The following is a 13,580-nucleotide window of genomic DNA, read 5'->3' as shown; positions in this document are numbered from 1 at the left end:
AAACACAGGACAACTTACCTATAAGATTCTTTTGTATATATCAATATAGTACATCAAGTTTTTTTAAGAAGAAAAATATATAGATGAATACTGACATGTTCTTAAGGTAGGAAAGGACTTTTTAAGTATAAAAGCAAAAGAAAAAAATCCTAACAGAAATTTTATACATCAGGGGCGCCCGGGTGGCTCAGTCGGTTAAGCATCTGCCTTCGGCTCAGGTCATGATCCCAGGGTCCTGGGATCGAGTCCTGCATCAGGCTCCCTGCTAAGTGGGGAGTCTGCTTCTCCCTCTGCCCCTCCCCCTGCTTGTACTCTCTGTTTCTCTCTCTCTCGCAAAAATAAATAAATAAAATCTTCAAAAAAAAAAAAAAAAGAAATTTTATACATCAAAAAAGACAAGCAGAATCAAAAGATATACGACAAGGTAGGAAAAATATTTGCATGATGATAAAGAGTATCCTTAATACAAGTTCTTACAAATCAACTTAAAAACAAGTATCCTGATGGAAGAACGAATGCAGAACACCAACAGGCAAGCAATTCACAAAGACCAAATGCAACTGGCTGATGATTACTGAAGTTCAGCCTCAGTAATAACCCAAGGAGCACAAATTTAAAAGATGGGCTTCCAATTCTGGGAGGGTCTGGGAAGTGGCACTTTCTCAGACTGTCATGGGAACTGAGACAGCCATTTTGGAAGGCGATGTGGTGGTACCCATCAGCAATTCCAAGTCTAGGTAGCTGTTCTTCAAAAAGACTGGCACATGAGGAAGTTCAATCCAGTACCATCTTTAATAGCGAACAACTGGGAAAGCCAATAGGGGGACAATGCATGACCGTTTAAGTCAGCACCAGATCACACTGCCATTTAACAGAAATGAGGCAGAGAGAAACATATCACAAGGACAGATGCAGAATATGTATAATATCATCCTCATTTTGTTAAAAACACAAAATGTGCATATTTGTATAGCCTGAGAAGATTCAGAAGGATCTACATTAATAGTGGTTACTCTGGGTAGTGAGCATGGAGAGTAATGGGGAGTTTTCATCTTTTTACGTGGTATACTTTAAAATGGTTTGTTTTCTATAAAAGCATGCATTATTTTTATAATTTCTTAAAAAAGGAAAAGAAGAAAAATAATAAGATATCAAACACTTATCTAGTAAAGACAGGTTCTGTCCTTGGAGAATTCCCTGCAAAGTTTCTTGAAGCTCAAATGGCTGTCTTTTCCACTCATAAGTAATAGACTTTTTTTTAAATATCTCTTCCTTTTTACATTTCTTAGAAGAAACTATATAGAGTGACCACTACCTGTTTTATAAAATCCATTCATAATCTGAGAAAAAGACTATTAAAAACATAAACCACCCCCAGGCCTAACATCTACCAGAAGAAACCCATTCACTGCCCATATTACATTTAGTCCACACAGTTTCTGAGACAATGCACAAAGCATCAGCCACACAACTCCCACCAGCATAAATACGTGGTGTACAAAGAACGTCCTGTCAGCAGGGCCCAGAGTACACCCCACAGCAATAAAGGAGAAATGACAATTTGAGTCACAGGATCAGGACTGGAACCAAATTTGGGACTTGGAGGCAGTGCAATGCTCTTCACTTCCTTCCACACCTTCTATTCTCCTTTACCCAAACCCTGCCCCTTCCACAGTCCCCTACTAGGCTATGTTATGGATGTCCACAAAGCTTCAGACTGAGGTGTCAGAAACCAGCAGAGAGACACAACAAAGTGCTACCTGGGGGTCTCAGCTGCAATCACAATGGCAGCATATGTATAAACTCACATTTTTTCTTAGGAAAAGGAATGGAAAAATTCAATTAGTACGTTCTGCCTTACCACATGGAATGTTTGAGATCCAGGTGTCAAAACATCAATGTGGAGTGACCACTGATTTTAAAAAAGCTTGAGATATTGAGCCTGACAGTTGAGAAATTAAGGAACCACTCATTTTTACAAAATTAAAGTCCACACAATGGCACCAAAGTAGCCAAAAGTGTGGCTTATAGAGCACCTGAGTGTCAGACCTCATATGGCTTGGATCCTCAGCTTTTCAAAAGGCATTCATTCTGCTCTAGAGTCTCAAGAGCCAGACCTGTGTCTGGGTGCTCTTTAGTTCCGGGGAAGGAGAGTAGCAAGCACAGCCATTAGCCATGGGCTCTGCTGTTCTGTGACAGCTTTCAGGAAGCCATCCTTCTAGGGGACCACACACCAGTTCCTATATCTGAAAATGTTTTACCACTGCTCACTACCATTGACCAGGAAGTCATTTACCCAAAACCAAAGCAAACAAAGCACCATGCTGAAGACCGCTAGGCAACAGCAGCAGTGGCAGGTGAAGAGCTCAGTCAAAGCGCTCTCAGCTCAGCTGACCTGCTTCAAGGTGAACTGAAGTTGCAGATCACCAGTTCCGGCTCTAATCTGACTCCCGCCCCCAGATCACGCTGTGGCTACCAAGTAACCCTACCCAAACTGACCTTTCAGGGCTCAGGGAAGTGACTTTTTTTTATTATATGGCACAGTTTGGCACAGTTATATCTTTAGTCTTTGGGGTACTTTTATACTGTCCAAGAGTAGTACATCTTGTTTTTTTTTCCTTTTTTTTTTTTTAAAAACAGATGGCCAAACCAGGACATATACTAAAAAAAAAAAAAGGAAGGTTACTTACCTGAGCCCTAACATTCCAGCTACCATGGAATCCTGTTGGAGCTGGTCTACAGAAGCAAGATGTATTCTGGGGAGTCACATGTCACATCAAAGCAGGAACTGGTGAGTCTGTATTTTTATGGAGCCTAAAACAAAGAAAATCGTAAGTTGAAAGCCCCCATTGTGCTGCACGACCTTTTTCCCAGGGCTATTTGGGACATTTTGAAGATAAACATATAGACAAAGTACTATGCTATTTCCCAGCTTACCTACTAGAAACAAGGATAAACCGCAAATTACTAGCACATAACACACAGTACTAAAATAAAGATTCATGTGTGTTAGAATCGACACTATCACAAGTCTTGTCACCTCTGAGGGACACTTTGGCACTATAAAGCATACTGTTAGTGGTGATCCCTGGTAAGTATTTCTTGCACTATGTCATACAGAAGTACTCAGGGAGAGAAAACATGTTCAAGAGAACATGCAACATCAAAATGTCATCCCAAAAAGAACACGTGAAATCCAGAGGCAAAGTTGGCCTTCTTTTTCAAGCAGCTGAATTTGAAATGAGCTGTTGTAACATCACTTAAAGGAGCTTTAACCCTGAGAGAGAGGGGGAAAAAAAAGCAGCACCAACAGAAACCAAAAGCCCTGGGAGATCCAAAGCCCTCCTCCAATATATGCAAGTCTGTTTCAGAGCAATCACTTTTAAGCCTCTCAGATCAGTTAAATCACAATGTTCAACAAACTAAGTTATTAGTTTGATAGTTTCTCTTCTGCTTTTGAATACATTCAAAAGAAGACTTTTGTCATTACATTTTTCATCAAGATAACATCATTTCCTTGTTAAAACCTAAACTGCCCCATATTAGCTAATCTCTGGTTAGCTTGCTGGCCCAAGAGCAGCACTTTCACCTTTAGACTAAAAAAACCTAGAATACACAACTTAGAGACTATTCACACAATTACTCATGTAATTAAACCCAGAGCAAGGGCAACACCAACCAAGTCTTTTAAGCTGGTCTGTAACTACCAGGATGGTACCTAGAATTATCTATTGAGGTGCAGTGAGGCCTTACAATTCCCTGAAACAGTCAAGTCATAGAATGCTTTGAAATCCAGAAGTCAAGGTAACAGTACTACTGTTAGCTATATAATAAAAATCATACCCAGTATCCGGGCTGGGAGGCCCTGGCAAAGCTACAACTTCTCACAGCCACGGTTTGTTTTTTTACTTGTAAACTGAGGGAGCTGGACTAAGGGTTCCTTCCAGCTCTGAAATTTTAAGATCTTTGATTAACTCAAGATTTCACAGAAAAAAGAGCAAGCAAATGAAAGCAGTTAAGTGAAAACCCAATAAAACAGTAATGTGCAGCTCCATATATATGATGCCCCCAGCTCCTAGGCAAGGAAGACAAGTGAACCCTTCCTAAGGCTTGCTCCGGAGAGTTCAGACATCTGCAGGAACTGCTAAACAGCCATGGTGAGGACACCTTCATATGCCAGCAGACCCAACGTAAGTATGCCCTGAAGAAGTTATAAAGGTCAAGGCTTTATTCTTGAGTAGAATGGCCACACACACCCCCTCTGATTTGGGAATGGGGATGCCCTGCCTGCCACCAAATTCCCACTCCCACTCAGTTCCCCCAACACCATACCTACCATCCAAAATGGCAGAACCAAGTATTTAAGTAATAGCATGCAAATCAAGATTTCAATAAGAAAAGATTCCTTGCAAGAGAAAGGCAGAAGAGAACAGATAAAGGCAGAAGAGCATAACTTTGTGTAACTGAGCCCAAGGAAGAAGAACCCATTCACATCTGTCCTACTGGAAACGAGATAAAGGCATAGTAGTCACAGTGGTGACAACAGCAATCTGACTGGAAAAGCCTGGTACAGAAGAATTGAGGACAAGGTCCTTCCGTTGAAGCAGAAATAATGCTCTACCCAAGAAAAAAGATTGTGTCTGCCAGCCACATGAGGCTGGTCTGCATGCATGTCACCACAGCAGAGGGTGGTGAAAACATGCAGGTGTCCTGCTGCACTCCCTGGAACTCGCCACCAGTCTAGGACTGTGTTTCCCCCACCCCTCCACCCCCATGCCCTTAAAAAACTACAGTTGATCCTTGAACAACACAGGTTTGAACTGTTCGGGTCCACTTATATGCTGATTTTTTTCAGTATAGTACTGTAAATGTATTTTCTCTTCCTTATGATTTTCTTAATAACATCTTTATTGTGTTTAAGAATACAGTATATACTACACATAACATACAAAATATACATTAATCGACTGTTTAAGTTAATAATAAGGCTTCTGGTCAACACTAGGCTGTTAGTAGTTAAATTCTGGGGGGGAGTCAAAAGTTATATGTGGATTTTCAACTGCACGGGGGTGAGAGGTCGCGGCCCCCAATCCCTGCATCGTTCAAAGGTCAACTATAGTTACTACAAATGTCAAACATTTTCTGGGATTCTCTCCTCCTCATAGATAACTCAGGCAGCCTGGCGACAAACTGCCCTTAGCCAATTAAAAGATTTCCACTGATATTCACCTTTATAAACGATCAGGACACATCATTTATCATGCAAACAGTCCCAGGCAGGTACATTAGTGGTGGAAACTGGACTGGAGTAAGGAACTAACAATTTTGCTTCTGCTCTTCTCTATTTCAGGTTAAAGAAGCAAGCTTCTCATTCAATGCCCACATAGGGGACGGAGTATTCGGGTGGGGGCAACATCATATTGGACTTATCTAGCCAAACTCCACAGTTTCTTTTTGTCAAACTCCACAGTTCGCCTCTCCACCCACTCTAGCTTTGGCCACACAGAGGCAGGGTAAACGGGCAACAATGACTCTGGTTAGAAATTGCAAATAGAATGCAAAATTGTATTCTAACCCTCCCAATACATAAACAACACAAAAGTCGAGGAGAGTTTCACTGCATCATGCTCTGTCAGGTGAAATAAAGACCTGGTACTGTAGGTTTAAAGCATTCCAGGCACATTTGTAACAAGAAACAGGACGGTGTGATAGCCCGTAATAGCAAGAAAGCCATAGGTTTCTTCAAGCTGTTAGAACATACTGACTTCAGATGCCACCAGGCACTTTTCAGAGAAACTGTATTCTGGAAGCTGCCTGTGCTGTTTAAAAGGCTAGAGGTGGGGCGCCTGGGTGGCTCAGTCGTTAAGCATCTGCCTTCAGCTCAGGGTCATGATCCCAGGGTCCTGGGATCGAGCCCCGCATCGGTCTCCCTGCTCGGCGGGAAGCCTGCTTCTCCCTCTCCCACTGCCCCTGCTTGTGTTCCCTCTCTCGCTGTGTCTCTCTCTGTCAAATAAATAAATAAAATCTTTAAAAAATATATAAAATAAAAGGCTAGAGGTATGATGAACAGCTAACTGGAGGGGCACCCGAGGAGGCAAATGCATTGCCAATGATGCAAAACAAAGCAGAGTCCTCATCCTGTCATGTCATAGGCTGAGATGCACAAACCTTGGAATCTTTGTCAAGTGAGGCTTGTGCGTCTGTGTGTGTGGATGGGAATGTACCTCAGTGATCTGCCACCAAGCTGACATGCCACAAATGGGTATCTATCTGTGGCAACTTATTTAATCAACTGTACTCTACTAGATTGACTGTGTCCCTTAAGGTTCTCCTGTGTCCGGGTAAGAAAATAAAAGCAAGTGTTTCCCGGGCTTCCTGACTGGGATTTGAAATAGAAGTCATAAAAAGCCCATAAATAAGCCTATTCCCTAAGTCCCTGGTGGAAATTCCTAAAAGACCAAAGAAACCTAGACACCGTTTTTTTTGTTTTTTTGTTTTTTTAAATAAGGATCCAGCATATTTCAAAAGACCCAAGAGGTCAGCTTAATCTTGTTGTTAACTGAAATCGCTGAGATCCAGATGAAAATTCTGGCCATGAAACACGAATTTCTTTTCAAGTAATAATTGCCTATTAACAACACTGAATTTTACTACCACGGCACAAATAACCTTCATTTTTCTGGTATGACAAAACACCTAAAACTTGTCAGAGTCTTGCAAAGTCTAAGCCACCTGGCATCACGCACTGCTAGATTTGCTTCCACCATCACCAACCACCCCCCTGAATTCGATCCTACCATCTCACAATTTGGGGTACTGATCCCACACAACAGAGACACAACGTGTGAATGGCTCTGCAGAGTCCATTCCTGTTCCTGGAAAAAGAACCAGAAGCACACATCTGCCTGACCATGAGTCAGGAATATCACTTTTGTGGTGGAGCCCATTTCTGCTGTGACCAATCCACAACGAACACACTCACAACGCAGGCGACCACCACAGAGGTAGGTATTCCAGAGCAAGCTTTCCCAACCTCGGGTCCACTTAAGCAAGGTCATTAACGGTCTCCTCTGTGAAAGCAATTTTTTTAGACTCTTTACGATGACATTAAGTCTTCAGGGCAAAACCACAGAAACATTGCCACACCACGTAAAAGTCACCTGAGTTTCAGTTTGGGTAATTCAGTTATAACCAAACTAAAAAGAAAATAAACTTTCAGGGGCAATTGACAGGAACCACAACGATGCGATGAACTTGGCCCATCTGGTGATGATCATCTTGAGCAGGGCGCGCTCCAGAACTATAGGAGCCGGTTACATACTATGTCCCACTCCACTTATGTAACTAGAAGATCTCCGGCGAAGGGGGGCGGGGAGGATGGGAGGGCGCTCACATTCTGAGGCCACGGAACCCCCCAAAGACCCTGGGGGCGCACTCCCACCGAAGAGCCTCTAGTGCTCCCGGACACACAGTCCCCTACCTAAGGTTCATGATGGGAACTATAACCGCCTCTTTATGATGAGTTGTGGGACCAGGAACACAATGTCTAGTCCCTTTTGTGGGTGGACAATAATTCCCACCTACTTGTTCCTGCTAGAGGGGAAAGGAGATGGTGGACCGACTCGCTCGCAGTGGGGGCAGAAAGTCATGGAATGGGCGAGAAGGAGGGGGAGGCAAAGCCTGGAGATGGGGGTGAAAGCACAGGAGCCCTTGTGGCGCACTCTCCCGACGGGAGGCGGACTGCGCACGCGCGCCAGTGGGGGGGCCCGAGTAACGGCAGAGGGGGCGCGCGAGGGAGGGAGAGGGGAGAGCGCGATCCAGGGAGAGGCCGGGGCGGCGGGCGCGCGACGACGCCGCGGGCCCGAAGCCCCGAGAAGGGCACGACGCGCGCGCAGCCCCGACAGGCAAAACCCCGGCGACAGGGGCGCCCGCGGGGCCGGGGGCCGGGATGCGCGCCGGAGGCGGGAGGGAGGGGGGCGTCAGGCGAAGTCGGCCCTGGGAGACCGCGCCGAGGACGGTCACCGCGAGTGCGGGTGACGGGCCGAGGGGGGAGCCGTCACCGGCGGCGGCGGCGGGAGGGGGAGGGTAGAGAGGAGGGACGCCATCCGCCAGCCGTGTCGCCCGACCCCGCGGGCCCCTCCCGCGCCACGTCCCGCCCCTACCCTCCGCCCCCCGGCAAGGGTCCCCGCCCGCGGCCGCGGCGGTCCCACTCACAGTCTCTCCTCCTCGCCTCCTCCTCCTCCTCCGCTCGGCGCGGCAGCGGCGGCGGCGGCCATTTTCCGGACGGCTTTTACCACAGCCCTCTCTCTGAGAGGAGGGAGCGCGCGCGCCGCCGACGCCGGGACCCCGCACGGCCGACGTCGCGCCCCGCCCTCCCGGCCGGCTTGCGCGCTGCTGCACCTGCGCGCCCGCGCCCCGCCCCCGGCACCGCCGCGAGCCCTCCTGCCATTGGGTGCGACGACCAGGGTGGGGCGGGGTCTCGGTGATGATGCTACCAATTGGCTGGAGTTTGTGTCCATTCCGGCTAGGGAAAAGGGGGTGGAAACCATGTCCAGCTCCCGATTGGTTGCCATCGACCGTCATTTGGGGAAAAGAGGCGGCTAGGGCGCGGAGGGGCTGGTTTAGTGGGAGGAATTTGAATATTAAGGATTAATGGGCCCTTGCGGATGCTGGGGCAAGTGAAGGCCTCGGCTCCGCACGCCTGTTTTGCGTGGCCCTCCTGGGCCATTGACCCGCTGTACACAAACGCACAAACTACGCTGCTATAAGAGTTTCACCGCACCTGTATTTTCTCGGTATCACCACCTTCACTAGAAGCAGCAAAGTTGCCTACCCTGGAGCCTGACGTTCCAGACAACGGACCTTCGTTTCAGGGGCCTACCCATTGCATTCTTTCATCCGAGCCTGCTGGGTGCCGTATGCTACACTCTCATGGGGTCAGGGAATAATTAACAAATCACAGCCCTGGCCTTCCTGAAACTCTGGCGGGAGAAGACGGTGCATGCCCAGGCTGCAACGAGATCTGTCATTGTTGTATCAGATGGTTTGGTGGAGGTGTGGAGAAGGGGCAATGAGAGCACAAAGGAAGCAGCACTTAGCTCTGCCAGCTCTAACACCTGCTAGAAAAGGTGATTTGGGAGCTAAGATCCAGCAATTCTGTGTCAGAAAAATAAGAGTGCGGGAAAAGTTTTATCCAATGGGGTGTGCAGGACAGGACTATTTCTCAAGGCAACCTTAATCTGATTCCACCTATCATCCAATTCATCCAATGCTCCTTGTACTGGTTCTGTGCTTAACAAGGAACCTTCTAATTCTGATTTGCCACCTCCCCCCTTCATTTATTAAATACCTGTTATGTCAGGCACTGTTCCAGGTTCTGGATTCACAGTACTGAACAAGACAGTAAACTAACATCCTTGTGGCAAAGATGCATACTAAGCATACAGATAAGTATATAATATAATGTCACGTAGTGATAAGGCCTTTGATACAGATAAAGCAAAGGTGAAGGGGGTGCTATTTAGATATCTATAGGCTTTTGCCCTCGTTTTATTCCCCCATATGGACATCTGGGGAGAGAACGTTCCAGGCAAGTTCAAAGGCCCTGAGGTGATACTATGCCTGGCATGTTGGGAAGAAAGCTTACGTGGCTAGAGAATAGTAGGGTGTGCGGTTGGAGAGGCAGCTAGAGCCACTGTGGGAACTGAGAGCTTCTTCTGGGATGAGAAGCCCTCGGAGGATTTTGAACTGAGAGTTCACATCATCAGATCCATGTTGTAGGTGCAGTGTGGCGACCTGCCCATGGAGAAACAAAACTAGGAACAAAAGCCCAATCAGGAGACCCTGACAACAGTCTAAGAAAGGTGATAGTGGCATTAACTAGGGTGGTAGCAGTGGAGGTTCTGAGATGTTGTGACACTCAATCTGTATTTTCAAAATCGAGCAGAAAAGATTGGATGTATAGAGAAAGAAGAAACAAGGATGATTCCTGAGTTTTTCACTGAGCAACTGAATGAATCGGTGCCTTTCACTATAATGGGAAAAACTGAAGGAAAAGCACATTTTTAGAGGTACATATCAAGAGTTCCGTTTTGACCATGTTAAGCTTGGGGTGCCTATTAGATGTGCAAGTGGAGGTGTTGAGTAGGCGTTTGGGTTAACAAGTCAACAAGTTGAGCATCCAACTCAAGAAGCTATAAAAGAGGGGTGCCTGGGTAGCTCAGTCAGTTAAACGTCTGACCTCAGCTCAGGTCATGATTTCAGGGTCCTGGGATAGAGCCCCACGTTGGGCTCCCTGTTCAGCAGGGAGTCTGCTTGTCCCTCTGCTCCTCCCCCTGCTCATGCTTGCTTGCGCGCACTCTCTTGCTCTCTTTCCCTCAAATAAATAAATAAAATCTAAAAAAAAAAGCTATGAAAGAAACAGCAGAGTAAACCTGGAGAAAATAGAAGAAAAATAAGGATGAGTAGAAAATGATGAAACAGAAACAAATGATAGGATTGGAACATCAAAAGCTGATTCTTTGAAAAGCTGAAAAACAAAAGCCAGCCCTTTAACAACCTAAATATAAAGAGAGGAAAGACAAATTATATTAGAAATGAAAAAGAGATGCAACCACAGATACAATAGATTATACAATAGATAGTAGATAAAACATAAATTTTTAAAAAGGATATTATAAACAACTGTATGTTAGAAAATTGGAAAACATAAACAAAATGAACAAATTCCTAGAAAAGCACAGCTTACCAAAACTGATCCTAGAAACATAAAACCTGGATAGACCCTCTATGACCGCAAAGAAATTGACTATGTATTTTTAAAAATACTTTATTTATTTATTTGTCAGAGAGAGAGAGAGAGAGCGGGCGCATGAGCAGGGGGAGCAGCAGGCAGAGGGAGAAGCAGGCTCCCTGCTGATCAGGGAGCCCGATGTGGGGCTCGATCCCAGGACCCTGGGATCATGACCTGAGCTGAAGGCAGACACTTAACGACTGAGCCACCCAGGGCTCCCAAATGACTATGTATTTTAAAAATCTACCCCCTGCAAAAAAAAAGGCTCAGAGAGCTTTATAGATGAATTCTACCCAATTATTAATGAATGGGTAATTCCAACCATACACAGAAAAAAAACCTCTCTAAACTTATTTTATGAGCATAATAGAACTACTATAATGAGCCAATGAAAGCATGCCATAGGATAAGTAAATAGATGTAAAAATTCTAGACAAATAAACTGAATCCAGCAGACTATAATTATATATCATAACCAAGTTGAAATTTTTACTAAGAATGCAAGGATGGTTTAAAATTAGAAAATCAGGGGTGCCTGGGTGGCTCAGTCGGTTAAGCGTCTGCCTTCGGCTCAGGTCATGATCCCAGGGTCCTGGGATCGAGCCCTACGTCGGGCTCCCTGCTCGGTGGAGAGCCTGCTTCTCCCTCTCCCTCTTCTGCTGCTCTGCCCACTTGTATTCTCTCTCTCTCTGTCAAATAAATAAAATCTTTAAAAATAAATAAATAAAATTAGAAAATGAACCTTAACAGATTTAAGGGGAACAAATTATACAATTATTACAATAGATGCAGAAAAAGTGTTTAATAAAATACAACACCTACTTATGAGAAAAACAACAACTTAGAGAGCTATGAATAGAAGGGAGCCTCCTCAATCTGATCAAAGGTATCTATTACAAAACTTAGAGCAAACATCATATTTAATGGTGTTAAGTGGGAAAAAAGTAAGAAACAGAACAAGATCTATGGTGCAACATCATTCATGTAAAATAAAACACATGTATCCTCCTCTGATTCTCTTTTAAACCTCATCCTTGGAGTTTCATCATGAGAAGAACCCATTAGACCCAGTAAAGAAAGACCAATTCCCTGGTTTTTAGGATGCAGACATATAGATACAGCCAGTAATAAAAAGCTGGAAAATGTAATGAAAAAAAAAAAAGATTCAACTCACTCTGGCTACAAAAAATATAAAATGGCTGGGAATAAACTTAAGAAATGCCAAAAACCTATATTTAAAAACTATAAAACTTGACTGAAAAACATAAAAGAAGACCTAAAAAGAAAGAAAGAAAGAAAGAAAAAGAGAAAGAAAGAAAAAGAAATTACCACAGTCCTGGAAGCAAAGAGTTACATAATAAAAATGTCAATTCTTCATAAATTAATCTGGAAATTTTTTTCCCCAAGTCAAAATCAAGGAGTTTTTGTGGACTGTAACAAGTTAATTCTAGATTGGGAAGAGTAAGTGTACAAGACTAGAAGTCAAGACATTTTTTTTTTAAGATTTTATTTATTTGACAGAGAGAGACACAGCGAGAGAGGGAACGCAAGCAGAGGGAGTGGGAAAGGGGGAAGCAGGCTTTCCTCTCAGCAGGGAGCCCGATGCGGGGCTCGATCCCAGGACCCTAGGATCATGACCTGAGCCGAAGGCAGACGCTTAATGACTGAGCCACCCAGGCGCCCCTAGAAGTCGAGACATTTTTTAAAGAGAAAACCAATGAGGAGGATCTTGCTAAATTCCTTAGTTTGACTAAGCAGGACTTAAATAATACAATTTCACTTTTGCCATTGAAAAGTAGAAAAATATACTAGAGTTTAAAGTATTCACTAGTAGAATTAAAAATGTGTCATTTAGGGGCGCCTGGGTGGCTCAGTCGGTTAAGTGTCTGCCTTCGGCTCAGGTCATGTTCCCAGGGTCCTGGGATCGAGCCCCACATCAGGCTCCCTGCTCAGCGGGAAGCCTGCTTCTCCCTCTCCCTCTCCCACTCCCCCTGCTTGTGTTCCTTCTCTTGCTTTGTCTCTCTCTGTCAAATAAATAAATGAAATCTTTTTTAAAAAATGTGTCATTTTAAAAAATGGGCTATAATATTTTTTAAATGGGTCCCCTTAAAATGTGGACTGTAAAAGATAAAAACCAGGAAAATAGGGGCACCTGGGTGGCTCAGTCGGTTAAGTGTCTGCCTTTGGCTCAGTTGATGATCTTGGGGTCCTGGGATCCAGCCCTGCATCAGGCTCTCTGCTCAGGGGGCAGTCTGCTTCTCCCTCTCCCTCTGCCTCTCCCCCTCTTGTGCTCTCTCGCTCTCTCTCTAATAGATAAATAAAATCTTTTAAAAAAGACACACAGGAAAATATAGTATGAATAGCAATTGACAGAAAACCAACAACCGGAAGGATTTTATCAATATGACAGAGCACCAACTCCTAATCCATCTGTCTAAAAATCCCTTGGACAGGGGTGCCTGGGTGGCTCAGTTGTTAAGCGTCTGCCTTCGGCTCAGGTCATGACCCCAGGGTCCTGGGATCGAGCCCCGCGTCAGGCTCTCTGCTCTGTGGGAAGCCTGCTTCTCCCTCTCCCACTCCCCCTGCTTGTGTTCCCTCTCTTGCTGTCTCTCTCTGTCAAAAAATAAATATTTTTTAAAAATAAAAATAAAAATCCCTTGGACTGATAGGAATATATATATATATATTTTTAGAAAAGCACATCCAAAATGACAATGGAAAATGAGAACGGCAAAATGGACGGTCCAGAGTTGTAGAACTAGCATCTCAGATGATAACAAACAGAAAG

At 44.7% G+C, this 13,580-nt stretch overlaps 1 protein-coding gene across 1 annotated transcript in view; it reads right to left on the bottom strand.

The window, feature by feature from the left end:
* Nucleotides 1–8,361, bottom strand: part of MECP2 (methyl-CpG binding protein 2) — a 63,599-nt gene extending 55,238 nt beyond the window's left edge. The window contains exon 1 of the mRNA XM_036108917.2: nt 8,215–8,361. Within this exon, the coding sequence (XP_035964810.1) occupies nt 8,215–8,276 (62 nt within the window). The 5' untranslated portion in view covers nt 8,277–8,361. The remainder of the gene's footprint in view (nt 1–8,214) is intronic.
* Nucleotides 8,362–13,580: the final 5,219 nt, after the last annotated feature.

This window comes from Halichoerus grypus, chromosome X (assembly GCF_964656455.1).
Source record: "Halichoerus grypus chromosome X, mHalGry1.hap1.1, whole genome shotgun sequence".
Classification (NCBI taxonomy): domain Eukaryota; kingdom Metazoa; phylum Chordata; class Mammalia; order Carnivora; family Phocidae; genus Halichoerus; species Halichoerus grypus.
Note: the sequence above shows the minus strand (reverse complement) of the source record. Positions and strands in the feature narration are given on the sequence as shown.